The sequence below is a fragment of the Vipera ursinii genome (genome assembly GCF_947247035.1).
Source record: "Vipera ursinii genome assembly, chromosome: 6".
NCBI classification, from domain to species: Eukaryota; Metazoa; Chordata; class Lepidosauria; order Squamata; family Viperidae; genus Vipera; species Vipera ursinii.
Window position 1 is genome coordinate 64,434,216 of NC_139515.1, and position 14,653 is coordinate 64,448,868.

Below are 14,653 nucleotides of genomic sequence, written 5' to 3' on the forward strand. Positions count from 1 at the left end.
CAAAATCTAAAATAAAAATGAATTTACAACAATTTCCATCTTCTTCAACCACCACGCATAGGCTTTAATTTTATATCAAGAAGTCCACTGAAAATTAAAACAGGTGTGAACAGGCAGTTCAGTTATGTCACAGCTGTCAGATGTCCTTTTGACCCCACAGAAACAAAATCCTGACATCATGAGTATCAATGAACAGTTTACCAACAAAACTATGACTGCCAAAGATACAAAATTTAAAACAAAACTATATATTGGGTTGCATTATTCATGCATCAACTAAGTTTCAAAACTGACTTCAACTACACAGGAATGATTGCTTATCAAAGCCCTTGTCTACAAATACACAAACACACACACATACACACACGTGTATATATGTATAACTTCCTCAAAAAATGCTGCCATTCATAAAATGATGATAGAAAAGTGACAAGAAATTTTCCCCAAGTGTTTTAGGAACTCTAAATTAGAATTTCTTAATATTAGCCACTTGAAGAGAATTCTCCAGCCATCATGGAGAATTCTGGAGAATTCTGGGAGTTGAAATGCACACATTTTCAAGTGGCCAACACTGAGAAATACTGTTCTAAATGTACAAGCTGGGATTGGATTTTACTTTTTTTGTTATGTGTTTATCACTCTGCAACCTTTCTATTTACCAGACCTCTATCTCTGAAAAAAGCCCAGGGATTGAGTTCTGTCATAAAGTCTTCCTTTAAGAACTTCCCTTCTAGCGTATGATTTGTGACACAGAAAAGCAAGGCTACTCAGACACACTTCCTGGTCGCTTCCTAACTCACTAGGCAGCGTTTCTCAACTTTAGCAGCTTAAGATATGGACTTTTAACTCCTAGAATTCCCCAGCCACTATGCTAGATATGGAATTCTGGGAGTTGAAGTCCATATCTTAAAAGTTGAGAAACACTGCACGACAGTGATAGCTAAAAAGCAACAACATCTTGCCAGTGTTGTCAAATATGCTTTTATATATATCTTTTCAATCGAGTTTTACAATGATTAAAAATGCTGAATTTTCAGCACACACCAATAGTTTACCATATAGCTCCAACACCTAATCCCAGCTACGTCCAAATGGTAAAGCGTAATGATGATCTCCCTTATCAAACTTACAAAAATTTTGGCACCTGTTGATCACCGGATTTCCCTTTCCGACCCTTCTGTATCTAACAATACAAGACTTCAGGAGAGCTTGACCACAGAGAGAAACAAGAGAGTGCGTGTATGCGTGTACACAGAAATAATTAAAAGTGCCTTTCGATACGCGGGAAATATAACTCCAAACAATGCTTATCTCCAAATTATATTCCACACACTTCGCGGTAAGCTTGCGGGTTCAGCGTTTTAAGTATTTTATGGTCGCAAATTGGAACCCTGGGAAAGCTGCTCCTTTTTCCAAAATAAGCAGGAAAAGAGCGATTGTAAATGCTCATCGTATGGCGCAAGGCAGCAAAGAAACAACTAAGAAATGTGTCCGTCTGGCGGCGGTTTCTTCGAGTGACGAGACAGAGACAGACAACATATGATTGTTTATTTAATAAAGAGAGCCAACGAACTTCACTCATCTCGCATAGTAGCCCTAGCTCAGGGGTAGGCAACCTCGGCTCTTTTATGACTCATGGACTTCAACTCCCAGAATTCCTCAGCCAGCATAGCTGGCTGAGGAATTCTGGGAGTTGAAGTCCATGAGTCATAAAAGAGCCGAGGTTGCCTACCCCTGCCCTAGCTGAAAAGGCCATCTCTCGCTCCCAGCGCCCGGCTTCCTCTGCGGCCGCCCCACAAAATCAGCAACCTCCGGCGCTCCATCCTGTCAAGGCGCCCACTGAACCGCCCTTTCCCAGCGAAGTATCAAGTACCGCCAGTAGCTCCGCCCTTCACACACACACACACACACACACAACCACCCCCCCACCCCACTCGGCCATTTACGAAGATTGCCGAACGGGAAGGAAGGAGGGGATCGTATCGAGCCGTCATTCCTCTCCGGCCTTTCCGAAGACAATCGAAGCGCTTCGGCCTCTCTTCCTTCCTCCCCCCCCCTCCCGCTCCACGTCTCCGGCGGCGATTGCTCTCGCTGGGGCCGCCGCGATCTCCCCGCGGGGCTGCTTTTCAGTGCTGCTCGGCGGGCCCGAGCCCGTGTCCGAGGTCTTGCGGCGGGGGGGCTTCGGCTGGGGTCTTCTGCTCGCAGGCTCCCCTCCGCCGGGGCAGAGACGTTTCCAGCCGTGCTCCCGGGGGTCCTGGCTGGCTGGACCGGGCGGGCTGGGCCTGAGAGCCGCGGCTGAGAGCGGGCGATCGGTGGTCGGCTTGTGGGGACTGTGAAGCAGCGGCGGCGGCGGCGGCGGCGGCAGCGGCTCCCCCTAGGGGAAGCGGGGCGGCTGGGGTCCGGCTCGGATGGCGGAGGGCATCCAGCATCAGCAACTCGTGCCCGGCGGCGTCCCAACCCCTCGAGGGGTCAAGCGGGAGTCCGAACTGGAGCAGCCGATGCCCGGCGGGGACGGAGCCGAGAGCGGCCAAAGCAAGAGGCTGCGGACGGAGGCGGAGGCGGACGGAGGCGGCATGCAGGTAGCAGCATTGGCAGCGGCGCCACCCTGGACGCCTCCCCCCCCCGCGCTCCCCTGTGGCCGTAAAAAGCGCGCTTCCCTCGCGCACGTTCACGCCGAGCGCGCAGGGCTCGGAGTTTGGACAAGATGCTAGTCCCGTGGAGCCCGTCTTGGTGTCCGGTTTGGTGTCAGTGGGTGTGGGGGGGGGGAGCTAGGCAGGCTTTCGCAAAGAGAAGAGGCCCAATAGCCCCCACTGGTCTTGATCTTGGAGGAGAAGAGCTTAAATACCCCACGGCCTGCCCTTTAGGTGCCAAAATAGTCCATCAACCGAGGGCTCCCCGTAGAGAGCAGTGCTCTGGCTAGGAGACGAGTGGTAGTGGATGTAGAGGTTGTCACACAACAATTGCACGTAGACCCGTGTTTTGTTGCACGGCCACGTGCTGGCAAGCCTCATCCATTGTGGAATTTTCGAAGGACTAATTAGAATGAGAAGGTCTGGGTGGAAAGAGTACAAGATGGTTTATGTGGTTGCTACAGGTTTACAAGGTCATATTTTCATCTGGATTAGACTTCCTCAGTGTGGTAACCTGAAGATGTGTTGAATTGCAGCTTCCACACACCTCCAGTAAAGGTAGATTGTAGTCCATTATGTAGTAAGGATTCTTTGAAGGTAGCTCATCTAGGGTAATGTTCCGATCTTTAAGAAAGTTTCTTAGGCCTCTGATGCCTTGGTTATTTAGTTTTGGAAGAACTGTAGCCAGTGCTTTAGGAAGCCGCTTTGATCTTGTTTGTTTCTGTCTAAGACTGCAGCTAGATAATACTCACCTGGGTGTGAGAATGTAATCTTATCCATACCTTTCTGGAAGTAAGCCTCACACCGAAGGTTTTATTTTTTGTAATAGACATATGTAGCAGTGAACTGTTAGTCCTATTGAACCTCAAATAATTTACTTTTGAATGGACATTCTTAGGATTGTATTTCAAATGAAATTACTTTGAATTTACTGTGAGTCATAAAACAGGTGGATTCTTGAAAAAATAAACATTTGTTGATAATAAAGATAGCAAATAGAGTTCATTCACATTATATGTTGGCCAACTCGTCTGGCCAAAGAGCAACTGACATTTCCTACAGAAAGTAAGTACAGATGTGCATCAATTAAAAACAAAAAAATAAGTAAAGAGCAATCAAAATACTTTTGGGGGAACGAGTTCTACAGGATTTACCCCTCCCTTTTTTTAAAGGTTTATTTTATCCTCACGTTATATGAAAAGTTCCAGAAGTTTCAAAAGGGTACATGTTATTTTGTAATCTGGAGTTGACCTGATAGGGCTGTTGCCTTAGTATGGATTTTGGATTCAGTATCTCAACTGCTCAGATATAACCAAGTTTGCTATAAGAAGGGCAACCTCAAGCAGAGCAAATATTTTCTGTGCAAAAGAATCCTGATATATTTTAATACACAATTATATTTTGAGTTACCTGTGGCCTTTGTTGCTTTTTGACATAAAAATCTGGATCCATACGTATTTGTTAAACTTTTATGCCTCAGATCTTATTGATACAGCAACTCTGGGTAGCTTACAACATGATATAAAGTAAAAAAAAGTACTACAAGCAATTAAAATTAGAAGAATTAAATAGTGCTGTGAATAAATATTCATGTTAGCTTTAAAAATTCTGCCCGTTTTATGTCTGCTTACCACAGTTGCTAGCTTGAACCTTGTGGCTTGGGTGAAAATGATAGGCCAAGCTACTTAGTTGCGATGACCATAGAAGAAGGATTTGTAGAATAAGACATGAGGTCTTATAAGGAAACAGATTGTAGGATAAATGTTTTTACTAAAGTTTACAAAAAAGAGCAGAATTGAAATAAAATTAATAATAGTCAACTGTATATAGCTGTATGCTTCCAATGGATTTTCCCATTTCTTTATATGTAAACAGTGTTAAAGATTGGTAGCATTCTTTGACTACTACCATCCACAGATGTTAACAATAGTGTGAAAGAGGTTCACATCTACCATATTACAGATTGCAAGTAATAAAAATGACAGAGAGGAATTTAATCAGAAATTATAGAAAGGATATTGTTTTGGGATGGACTTTAAAGTTTATCTACATATTGCATCATTTTCATGCAGAAGATCCTGGTTTAGAGAACCAGTGTGATGTAGTGGTGATGCTGTTGGAATGGCATTGAGAAGACTTAGATTGTAATCTGTCCTCATGAATGATACATTCTCTCTCAGCCCAACCTGCCTCACAAGGTTATTGTGGGGAAAAATAGAAAGAAGGAATGCTATCTATGCTGCCTTGAGCTCCGGAATAAAATACTGCATGTAAATTACAAATTGGTTTTGTTTTCCAATAGTTTTTCACTTGAAAGATTCTGCGTTAATTAGGAAACAGGATATTGACGTGAGGATGAAAGAAATACCTTGAAATGGTTTGGTCATATAGAAAGAATGATTTCAAGTTGTAGAACAGTATATGAAGGAAGAGTGAATAAGTTGAAAGGAAAAGGAAGAGCAAGAATATTATAGTTAAAGATAATTGATGCGAACTTTAAAAAAGTGAGAAGTTTAAATAATAGACAATCTATGAATTGGTGTACGTGCATGATGGAAGCAAGGATGGTTTGCCTGGTTAAAACGATATGGGGAAATACACTTACATGTAAAACTTAAGATCAAATTGTATATTTCACTGAATTTCAAAATGAGCAGGTTCTGTTCTGCAGTTCTGGCCAGTTTGGGAGAGTATTTTAGCAAAGATTTTTCTTGGTCTTCAAACTAAAGCTGAAAACAGTTAGAAACATGCTACCAAATTGACATTAAGTTACTTATAGCACAGTGGCTCCCAACCTTTTGGGCACCAGGTAATGGTTCTATGGAGAAAGGTTTTTCTACAGACCAGAGGGCACACGGTTTCCTATGCTGCCTGCATCCCCTTCACAAGATTGGCTTGTCATGATGGATTCATGAAATTGTGATTTTAGCGTGGACTGAAGTGTGACTACTGTAAGTGAGAAATTGTAAGAGCTATGTTAGTTTGGCATTGTGCTAAAAATGGTTAATTTGTTTTTATTATTTGCCTTACATCAGCATGGGGAAAAAAATTTGGTTGAATTTCCTCTGCTTCCCATATATGGGCACCCTAAATGTGGTTGGTGGTGTTCTAATTACCAGTGGAGTGAGCAGTCTTAAAGTGTTTGGGCCCTATTTTGGTTTTGGGACCTTAGGTTAAGTTTAAGGAAAACAATTAGAGTCTTAAGCATCACAGATACTTAGAGCATCCGTTTTGTCCCTTAAAATACAGCAAAAGAGGATTTTTTTTAACTAGTGCAAGTTCAGAATTGCTTAAGGTAATTTATTCAAGTTGTATCTCTCCCTCATGGTATCCCTTTGGGCTACTTTCTGAAGGTCTGGGCCAGGGGTGTCAAACTCAATTTCATTGAGGGCCACATCAGCATTGTGGTTGCCCTCAGGGGACCGGGTGGGTGTGGCCTACTGGGTGGGCATGGCTAGAGTGCGTATGGCCTACTGGGTGGGCATGGCCAGCTCTACATCATTCGCATCAAGGGTGCCTATGAGGGCCTGGGCAGGAGTGGGACAGATCTGGGGGACTCTGGTAGAAGGAGGGTCTCTGGGCCAGGGCCAAGGCAGTGGGGGCCGTTCCTTCACTGTTTCCAGGACGGCTTCGCGGGCTGCATGAAACCACTTCGTGGGCCGGATCCAGCCCCTGGGCCTTGTGTTTGACATGTCTGGTCTGGGCTGAGGACTGGCCTGGAAGATGGGCCACACTAGAGGCTGTGCTTGCTCTCCAGTTGCTCTGTTCACTCTGTTTGTACACCTAGCTTTGCCTGGTGCCTGCTACATGGAGGTGTTCCTTTCTCACCATTTCTTTGCTGCTGTTGCTGGACACCTTTGTTATTTATTTTGTTATTTACTCTTCCTGCACCATTTTCTTTTTCTTTCTTTCTTTCTTGCTGTTGGGGCTTTGGAGGTTTGGACAGTGGCAGTGTGTGTGTGTGTGTGTGTGTGTGTGTGTGTGTGTGTGTGTGTGTTACAGTAGAGCGGCAGGCTGCTGTGGACCCACTTCCCCCATGGAGAATACCTTTGCCTTCCCTGTGGCTAGACCTGAATAGGAAGGAAAGGGAGAAGAAAGAAAATGATGTGGCTCCATCTTTTGAGTATGAATCAATGCTTTATTCCTTTTTCTGGGTGAGAACCAGAAGACAACTAGGTGTGTGTGTGTGTTTTGTGTGTGTGTGTCTACTAGCTGATGGGAGTAGCGGGAGGGTTGCTGTGAGTTTTGATATGTATGAATGTAATCTGAGTATGTTGCATCAAGGGGGGAGGTGATGGCTGGGTACCCTGGTGGCGCTGAGAATGTATAAAGCTAAAGTGCCTCACAGTGTCTAGCTTCTCTTCACTGGGATGGTTGGAGAGGATAATGGGAGATTCCAGGTTTTGGAGGACTTGGATGTGGGGATGGGACTGAAATCTGGGTGAAGGCAGGCCATAATATAATGATGGTGACGGGCAGGGGAAATATGTTGAAAGACACGGAGTGGGCCATTTTCAGGGAATGTGGGACTGTTTTCTTATACTGGTTTTGTGTTCCAGCTCCTTGATCTGTGTGCCCTGGGCCTTATCAGCAGACCTTCAATGGCTCTGTTTTTCACTGCAGCTTCTAAATGCCAGGTTGATCTGTAATATGGCCTCACTCATTAGTGATCTAATAATTGATGACCTGATATGTATCACCGAGATATGGCTGGGTCTGGAAGGGGGGGGTGGCTCTTTGGAGATATGCCCAGCTGGCTTTCGGTGTAGACTCTGGGGCAGGGATGGAGGTATGGTGATGATGACTAGATATCTCCCCTGCCCGATCAATTAAGAAATGTCAGGAACATTTCATTTCCGTGCCTGGAGGCTGTGACAGTCTGGATGGGAACTTCTGAACTCTGAACTCTGGCAAAACTGAATGGCTTTAGATGTGGGGGCCTGCTGGTTCTAGAACTATGCTATCTTTTGTGCTGGATGGGGTTGCACTGCCCCTGGCAAACCTGGTACACAGTCTGGGGGTACTCTTAGATTCATAATTTCTCCTTGAGGAGCAGTCGCAGTCATGGTTAGGAGGTGCTGTACAGATGGATTAGACTAAGATTCCCCAAGTTGTTAGCTGGAACTACCAGAATTAAACATATCAGCTTCAGTGGATTTTGTTGCTGATATTTATCAAGTTTCACAATTTAATTGTCATAATATTTCTTCTACCTTCCCGTTTTCACTTAACTCAGTTATTAGAAAGTCAGTGGTTTGCATATACTGCATAAGAATGAATTAACTCAGTTATTAGAAAGTCAGTGGTTTGCATATACTGCGTAAGAATGAATTGAGTTCACAAATCACACTTATAAATGATGGGTTACAAGTATAGTTGGACTCACAGTTACATAAAAAACAAGCACACTTTAGCATGGCTTAGCAAGATCTGTGAATTTAATCTAGGTTAACACAGATTATTATTTATACTATAGAATTGCCAAATCTGGAATGCAAAAAATCATAGATCCATAAAGTTGGTACTAGTAGAGGCAAAAAATGTAGATAGATTTTTACATGCCAGATTTGGCGGTTTTATCCTGTTTTCTATTATTGTTACAAACAGAGCTTTAGATTGCAGAGGAGCAAGTAATAGCACAATAATTCAGTACCTAAGCAGACTTAAATGTGATATTTTAAATTCCAGGCCAAAGAGCAGAGCTGGAAACAATATCTTGATACAATATGTGGCATCAAGAGGTATGGACACTGTGCCATGCATTTCTTTGTGGCATTTGTGATCCCCTTCAACAGCAGATAGCTTTATGTACTTGGGTTTCATTATCTAATCCATCTCTGATCAGCCTGGATAAATCCTGTTTAACATGCCTTGATCTTGTTAGCAGAGTGGCATAAAGCTGCCTGAGCTGGGATTGGGATAAATCGGATCATGATTGCAGAATGAATCCAGGATTTATTTCCTGTAGAGATGAAATAGCTGCAGCAGAATGTTTGACCTAAGTGGTTTCCTTAAATGGCAGATGTGCTATGTTTATACCAAAAGATTTGGGCGCTTTTATAGAATCACAGTAATCCTCCTGCCGTATCTCTGTCTCTGACGCTAGCAGTACTTATGTAGTATCTTAATACATCTACTTTTCTGCTGATGTACTGCATTTTCACTATGCATATTGTACATACAAATATGCTTGAACTGTATAATAGATAGTGTTTAAACTTTAGGGCATTACAAATTGCAGAACAGTTTTGGTCTACAAGTACATATGAATGAATTTGCATTGCAACCTGTAGAATTTCTACATGATGGCAGGAGATAAATGCAGAAATATTAAAATGTTTACATGTTACTGTTATCCTATGGCTTTGGAGAACTTAAAATCCTTGCAGTAGTGTAAGAAACTGCTTAATAGTATTGCTGTTAAGGAAGGGAAGCATTTTCCCCAAGATACTTAATATTCTCTACATACTACATATCTTACATCCTCTGTTCATACTGACCCTTGTAAGAATTTTCTAATTGTACCTGATTATATCCTACTTGCAATGCACTTTGGATTTATTACTTATCTCTTATACTGTCTAGCTGATGAATCTTCTTCCAGCCATAGGAAAATTAATCAGCTCTATATTGGAAGTACCTATTTTGTCTCCAAATAGCTATTTCGTCTTGAAGGGCTCTCCTAGCATTCAAAATCTTTTTTTAAAAAAAAATGTTAATTGCTTTTTAGTACAGGAAGTCTCTTAATTGAAATGGAAAGGAGAGAAAGAATGAATTTAAATTATTTCTTGAATTTTTACAGGTAGTCTTTGACTTGTGATCCCAATTGAGCCCAAAATTTCTGTTGCTAAGCAAGACAGTTAAGTGAGTTTTGTCCCATTTTACAACTTTTCTTGCCACACTTGTTAAATGAATCACTGTAGTTGTTAAGTTAGTAACAAGGATATTAAGTAAATCTGGCTTCCCCATTGCTTTTCTTATCAAAAGGTGATCACATGACCCCGGAACCCTGCAACCGTCTTAAATACATGCCAGTTGCCAAACGTCAATTTTGATTACGTGACCTTGGGGATGCTGCAATGTTCGTAAATGTGAAAAATGGTAATAAGTTACTTTTTTCAGTGCCGTTGTAACTTTGAACTGTCACTAAACAAATGATTTTATTGGTGTGCCATAGTCTGGAGGACATTCAGCCTGGCCCAGAGGAAATGGAATGTTGGTGGGTGTCTAATTTTTTGGCTTGCCTGGTTCCCATTGAGTGAAGAGGAATTGTCTTGGGCCACATATGAAGTATATAATATAGTTAATCTAGATAAATCACATAATGTTAAAAGTTTACTTCTTACGTTACTAGCTGTCCGGGGCTGCATGTGGCTCAGGGGCTGTGGGTTGAAGTAACGGAGCATGTTCTATAGCAAATGCTCTACAATGGACTGTTCCCAGATCTGATAATTTTGCACATACATGAGTTGTGTTTCATGAAAGCTTTAAAACGCTTTGGTGACATATTAAAAGGATAAAAGTTTTAGGAGTAATAACATTTAATTTGTATTGCCAGTTTTAGACCCTTCCTTCAGTTCATTTTCCTGCTTCTGTACTTGTGTTTCCCCTAATTATAATACATCTAATGTTAATGTTGACAGCAAAGGCATTATTTCTTTTGATCGTTGAGGCTATTAATTTTGTAGAATTATAAGTACTAGGAACTGTATAGTAACTCAGGAGTAATTGTTTTACATTCACATACAATCATTGTCTAGTATGTCTTGAAGTAAAATTATGGATCAGCAAATTCAATCCTATACGCCTCCTTGAAATGAAAAGTGTATTATCTAGAGATTGTGAACCAAAAAGTAATGGAAAGAAAAAAAAGTGACGGAGAGTAATAATGTTCTCATTGTTATATATATGTATATCCCCTATGGACAGTACCAAAAGGCAAAACAATATGACGCTTGAAGATGAGCCCCTCAGGTCGGAAGGTGTCCAATATGCTACTGGGGAAGAGCAGAGGGCTAGTACTAGTAGCGCCAGAAAGAATGAAGCGACTGGGCCAAAGCCGAAAGGATGCTCAGCTGTGGGTGTATCTGGTGGTGAAAGGAAAGTCCGATTTTTTCTCTATAGGAACCTGGAATGTAAGATCCATGAATCAAGGAAAGCTGGACGTGGTCAAACAAGAGATGACAAAACTGAACATCGACATCTTAGGAATCAGTGAACTAAAATGGACAGGAATGGGTGAATTTAATTCAGATGACCATCAGGTATACTACTGTGGGCAAGAATACCTCAGAAGAAATGGAGTAGCCTTCATAGTCAATAAAAGAGTAGGAAAAGCAATACTGGGATACAATCTCCAAAATGACAGAATGATCTCAGTTCGAATCCAAGGCAAACCAGTAGTCCACAGTAGTCCAAGTTTATGCCCCAACCACCAGTACTGAAGAGGATGCAATTGACCGGTTCTATGAAGCCCTACAGCACCTTATAGAACTAACACCAAAAAAATGATGTCTTTATCATCATGGGAGATTGGAATGCTAAAGTAGGATGCCAAAAGATAACTGGAATAACAGGTAAGTTTGGCCTTGGAGTACAAAATGAAGCAGGGCACAGGCTGATAGAATTTTGTCAAGAGAATACGATGGTCACAGCAAACACTCTTTTTCAACAACCCGAGAGACGGCTCTACACATGGACATCACCAGACGGTCAACACAGAAATCAAATTGACTACGTGCTCTGCAGCCAAAGATGGAGAAGCTCTATACAGTCAGTAAAAACAAGACCAGGAGCTGACTGGCTCAGAGCATGGGCACCCCGCAACGTGAGTGATGAGCTGGCCACGCCCCCTCGGCCATTGATCACATGACCCTGGGACACTGAATGTTATGAATCAGTTGCCAAGCATCCTAATGTAAATCACATGACCCTGGGGATGTTGTAACAGTCATAAGTGTGAAAAATGGTCATAATTTGCTTTTTTCAGTGCCGTTGTAACTTTGAACAGTCACTAAACAAATTGTTGTTAAGTTGAGGACTACCTGTACTTTATCATTTTTTTCCTTTTGGGGGGGGTCAAGTTTTTGACACCTTGCTGGGCAACTGGTGGTACTCAGATATTGCCTTATCCTAAAAGTGGTACAATGGGTGAAAAGGTTGAAAAGCCCTGTCCTAGTGAATGATCACTTGACTATGAGCCAGCAGTGTGCAGCAGCAGCCAAAAAAGCTAATACAATCCTGGGTTGTATAAACAGAGGCATAGAATCAAGAACACGCAATGTATTAGTACCACTTTATAAAACCCTAGTAAGACAACACCTGGAATACTGCAGCCAATTTTGGTCACCATATCACAAAAAAGATGTTGAGAGTCTTGAAAAAATGCAGAGAAGAGCAATTCAGAATGGCTGCAGGTCTTGAGTTTGGCTAGTTCAAAGAAAAGAAGAAATAGGGGAGACATGATAGTAGTATTCCAGTATTTGAGGGGCTGCCACAAAGAAGAGGGAGGCCATGTTATTCACAAAAGCGCCAGAGGGCAGGACAAGAAACAGTGGTTGGAAACTGATCAAAGAGAGAAGCAACCTGGAATTAAGGAGAAACTTCCTGACAGTGAGGACAATTAACCAATGCTTGCCTCCAGAAATCGTGAGTGCTCCTTCATTGGAGATTTTTAAGAAGAGGCTAGCTAGACAGTCACTTGTCTGAAGTGGTATAGGTTCTCCTGTTTGAGCAGGCAGCTGGACTAGAAGACCTCCAAGGTCCCTTCCAGCTCTATTTTATTCTATTCTATTTCTTATTTTAAACTAGTAAAAATGCAGATACATGAAGCAGCATTATAGGATAAAGAGAATCACAAAATTAATAAGCACTACTATGAAGAAAAGAGGGACGCGGTGGCTCAGTGGGTTAGGACGCTGAGCTTGTCGATCAGAAGGTCGGCAGTTTGGCGGGTCGAATCCCGAGTGCCGCGTAGCAGAGTGAGCGCCTGTTACTCGTCCCAGCTTCTGCCAACCTAGCAGTTCGAAAGCACGTAAAAATGCAAGTAGAAAAATAGGGACCACTCCGGTGGGAAGGTAACAGCGTTCCGTGCGCCTTTGGCGTCCAGTCATGCCGGCCACATGACCACGGAGACGTCCTCGGACAAGTGCTGGCTCTTCGGCTTTGAAACGGAGATGAGCACCGGCCCCTAGAGTCGGAAACGACTAGCACGCATGTGCGGGGGAACCTTTACCTTTACCTATGAAGAAAAGAGGGATAACAAAGGTGTAGAAATTTTGTAACAACTCTCTAAAACTTTTGACTGTATTGTTGAGAATCATTTTTTGTTTCTCTGTTTAAAAAAAAGACCAATTGAAATATTAACATACAACACATATCAACAATTCATCCAGTAAGATTATGTGTAGTTTTCTATTTTCATTGCTTTTTTTACATTAAACCTATTCCTGAAAAAGCCACAGTCAAATACATAGGATATTTATTATTTATTTTACAAATTCATATGCTTCCACTTTCCAGATGGGTCTAGGCCAGGGGTCGGCAACCTCGGCTCTTTTATGACTCGTGGACTTCAACTCCCAGAATTCCTGAGCCAGCTATGCTGGCTCAGGAATTCTGGGAGTTGAAGTCCACGAGTCATAAAAGAGCCGAGGTTGCCGACCCCTGGTCTAGGCAATTTACAGTATATAAAAACATAAACATCACACATGCAGTCCTTTAGAAGCTAGCAACATATAAAACATTTGAAAAGCTGCATGAAAAGGTTGGTTTGGGGGCCGTGTAAACTGTAAGGAGAGGTTATAAACCCTTATCTCTGATGGCCATTTGTTTCACGTTGAACAAATACTAAAACTATTGGAAATGTTATTTGCTTCCCAGAGTCCATATGGATTAGGGCAGCATATAAAGATTCCAAATGAATGAATGAATGTCCTAGTTTTTGTAATAGATTTTTTTTAAAATTTAAATGGTTGAGAATCATTTTAATTAAAATCATTGTAATAAAGATGGTGACTTTTCAAAATTGTATAGCAGCTTTGTTGGCCAAATTTTCTTTAATTTCTGCCTGATATAGCTACATGGTGCGATGTTATCCATAATCTCTAAGCAAACCATTAGAAGCCAGATAATTGGTATTTTTTGTTACAGAAAAGTTTATCAGAGTTTAGAATAAAACTTTGTCTATAGATTGTGCTGCTCAGCATTTTATGTTTCAGTTTGCTTAATGGTGACCTTTGTAATTTATGCTAAAAGACTATGTGACTTGGTAGGGCTTCATTATAACCATGAATTTATCAATTGTAATACAATGAACAGTAGTTTTTTTATTCTTGTATAATGGTGATGACAAAAGGAACAATGATAGCAGCATAAGAAAAATATTAAAAAAACTACTCCAAAAATTGGAATAGAATTAATTGCTGTCTTTTATTCAGAGGCTAGCCAAAGTTTGTCTTACTATTTCTAATAAATTGAAAAAGTTGATAGGGTTATTAAATTTATTTATTTATTTATTATTGCATGAAAGAAATATTTTGAGAGTTAGTGCTTGAATTTTTAATACAGGTAGTCCTCAAGTTCTGACCATAATAGACCCTGCCTATTATGGTTGCAAGTTGTAATGGTTGTAAACGTGACCAATGTGATTTTATCACATTTTTTGTGACTATTAGCAAAAGTCACGGCTGTTATTGTGAATGCCACAGTTGTTAAGTAAATGCCACTATTGTTGAATGAGCCCATTGTTCACTATGGCACGGTTTTCCCAAAACCCAGGAATGCTGGGGTTTGGCAAAACCATTGCAAAACATGGTCACATGACTTTGGGATGCTGCAAATGGCTGTAAATTTGGTCATATTGCAGAGCATCTAAGTATGGTCACATGATCGGGTGGGTTACATCAAAACTTTGGGTTACCTCTTTTCAGATAAGTAGTAACTTTGAACAGTTACTAAGCAACTGGTCATAAATCAAGGATTACCTGTAGATACTAGCTGTGTGTCTGTTTAATCATCTGGTT

General features: G+C 41.6%; 1 protein-coding gene across 4 annotated transcripts in view; it reads left to right on the top strand.

Moving 5' to 3' along the window:
* Window positions 1-2,064: 2,064 nt before the first annotated feature.
* Window positions 2,065-14,653, top strand: part of RBFOX2 (RNA binding fox-1 homolog 2) — a 190,358-nt gene continuing 177,769 nt past the window's right edge. For all 4 annotated transcript variants that reach the window (XM_083365256.1, XM_083365255.1, XM_083365258.1 and 1 more), the window contains exon 1: window positions 2,065-2,579. In XM_083365256.1, coding sequence (XP_083221382.1) covers window positions 2,409-2,579 — 171 coding nt within the window. In that variant the 5' untranslated portion in view covers window positions 2,065-2,408. The remainder of the gene's footprint in view (window positions 2,580-14,653) is intronic.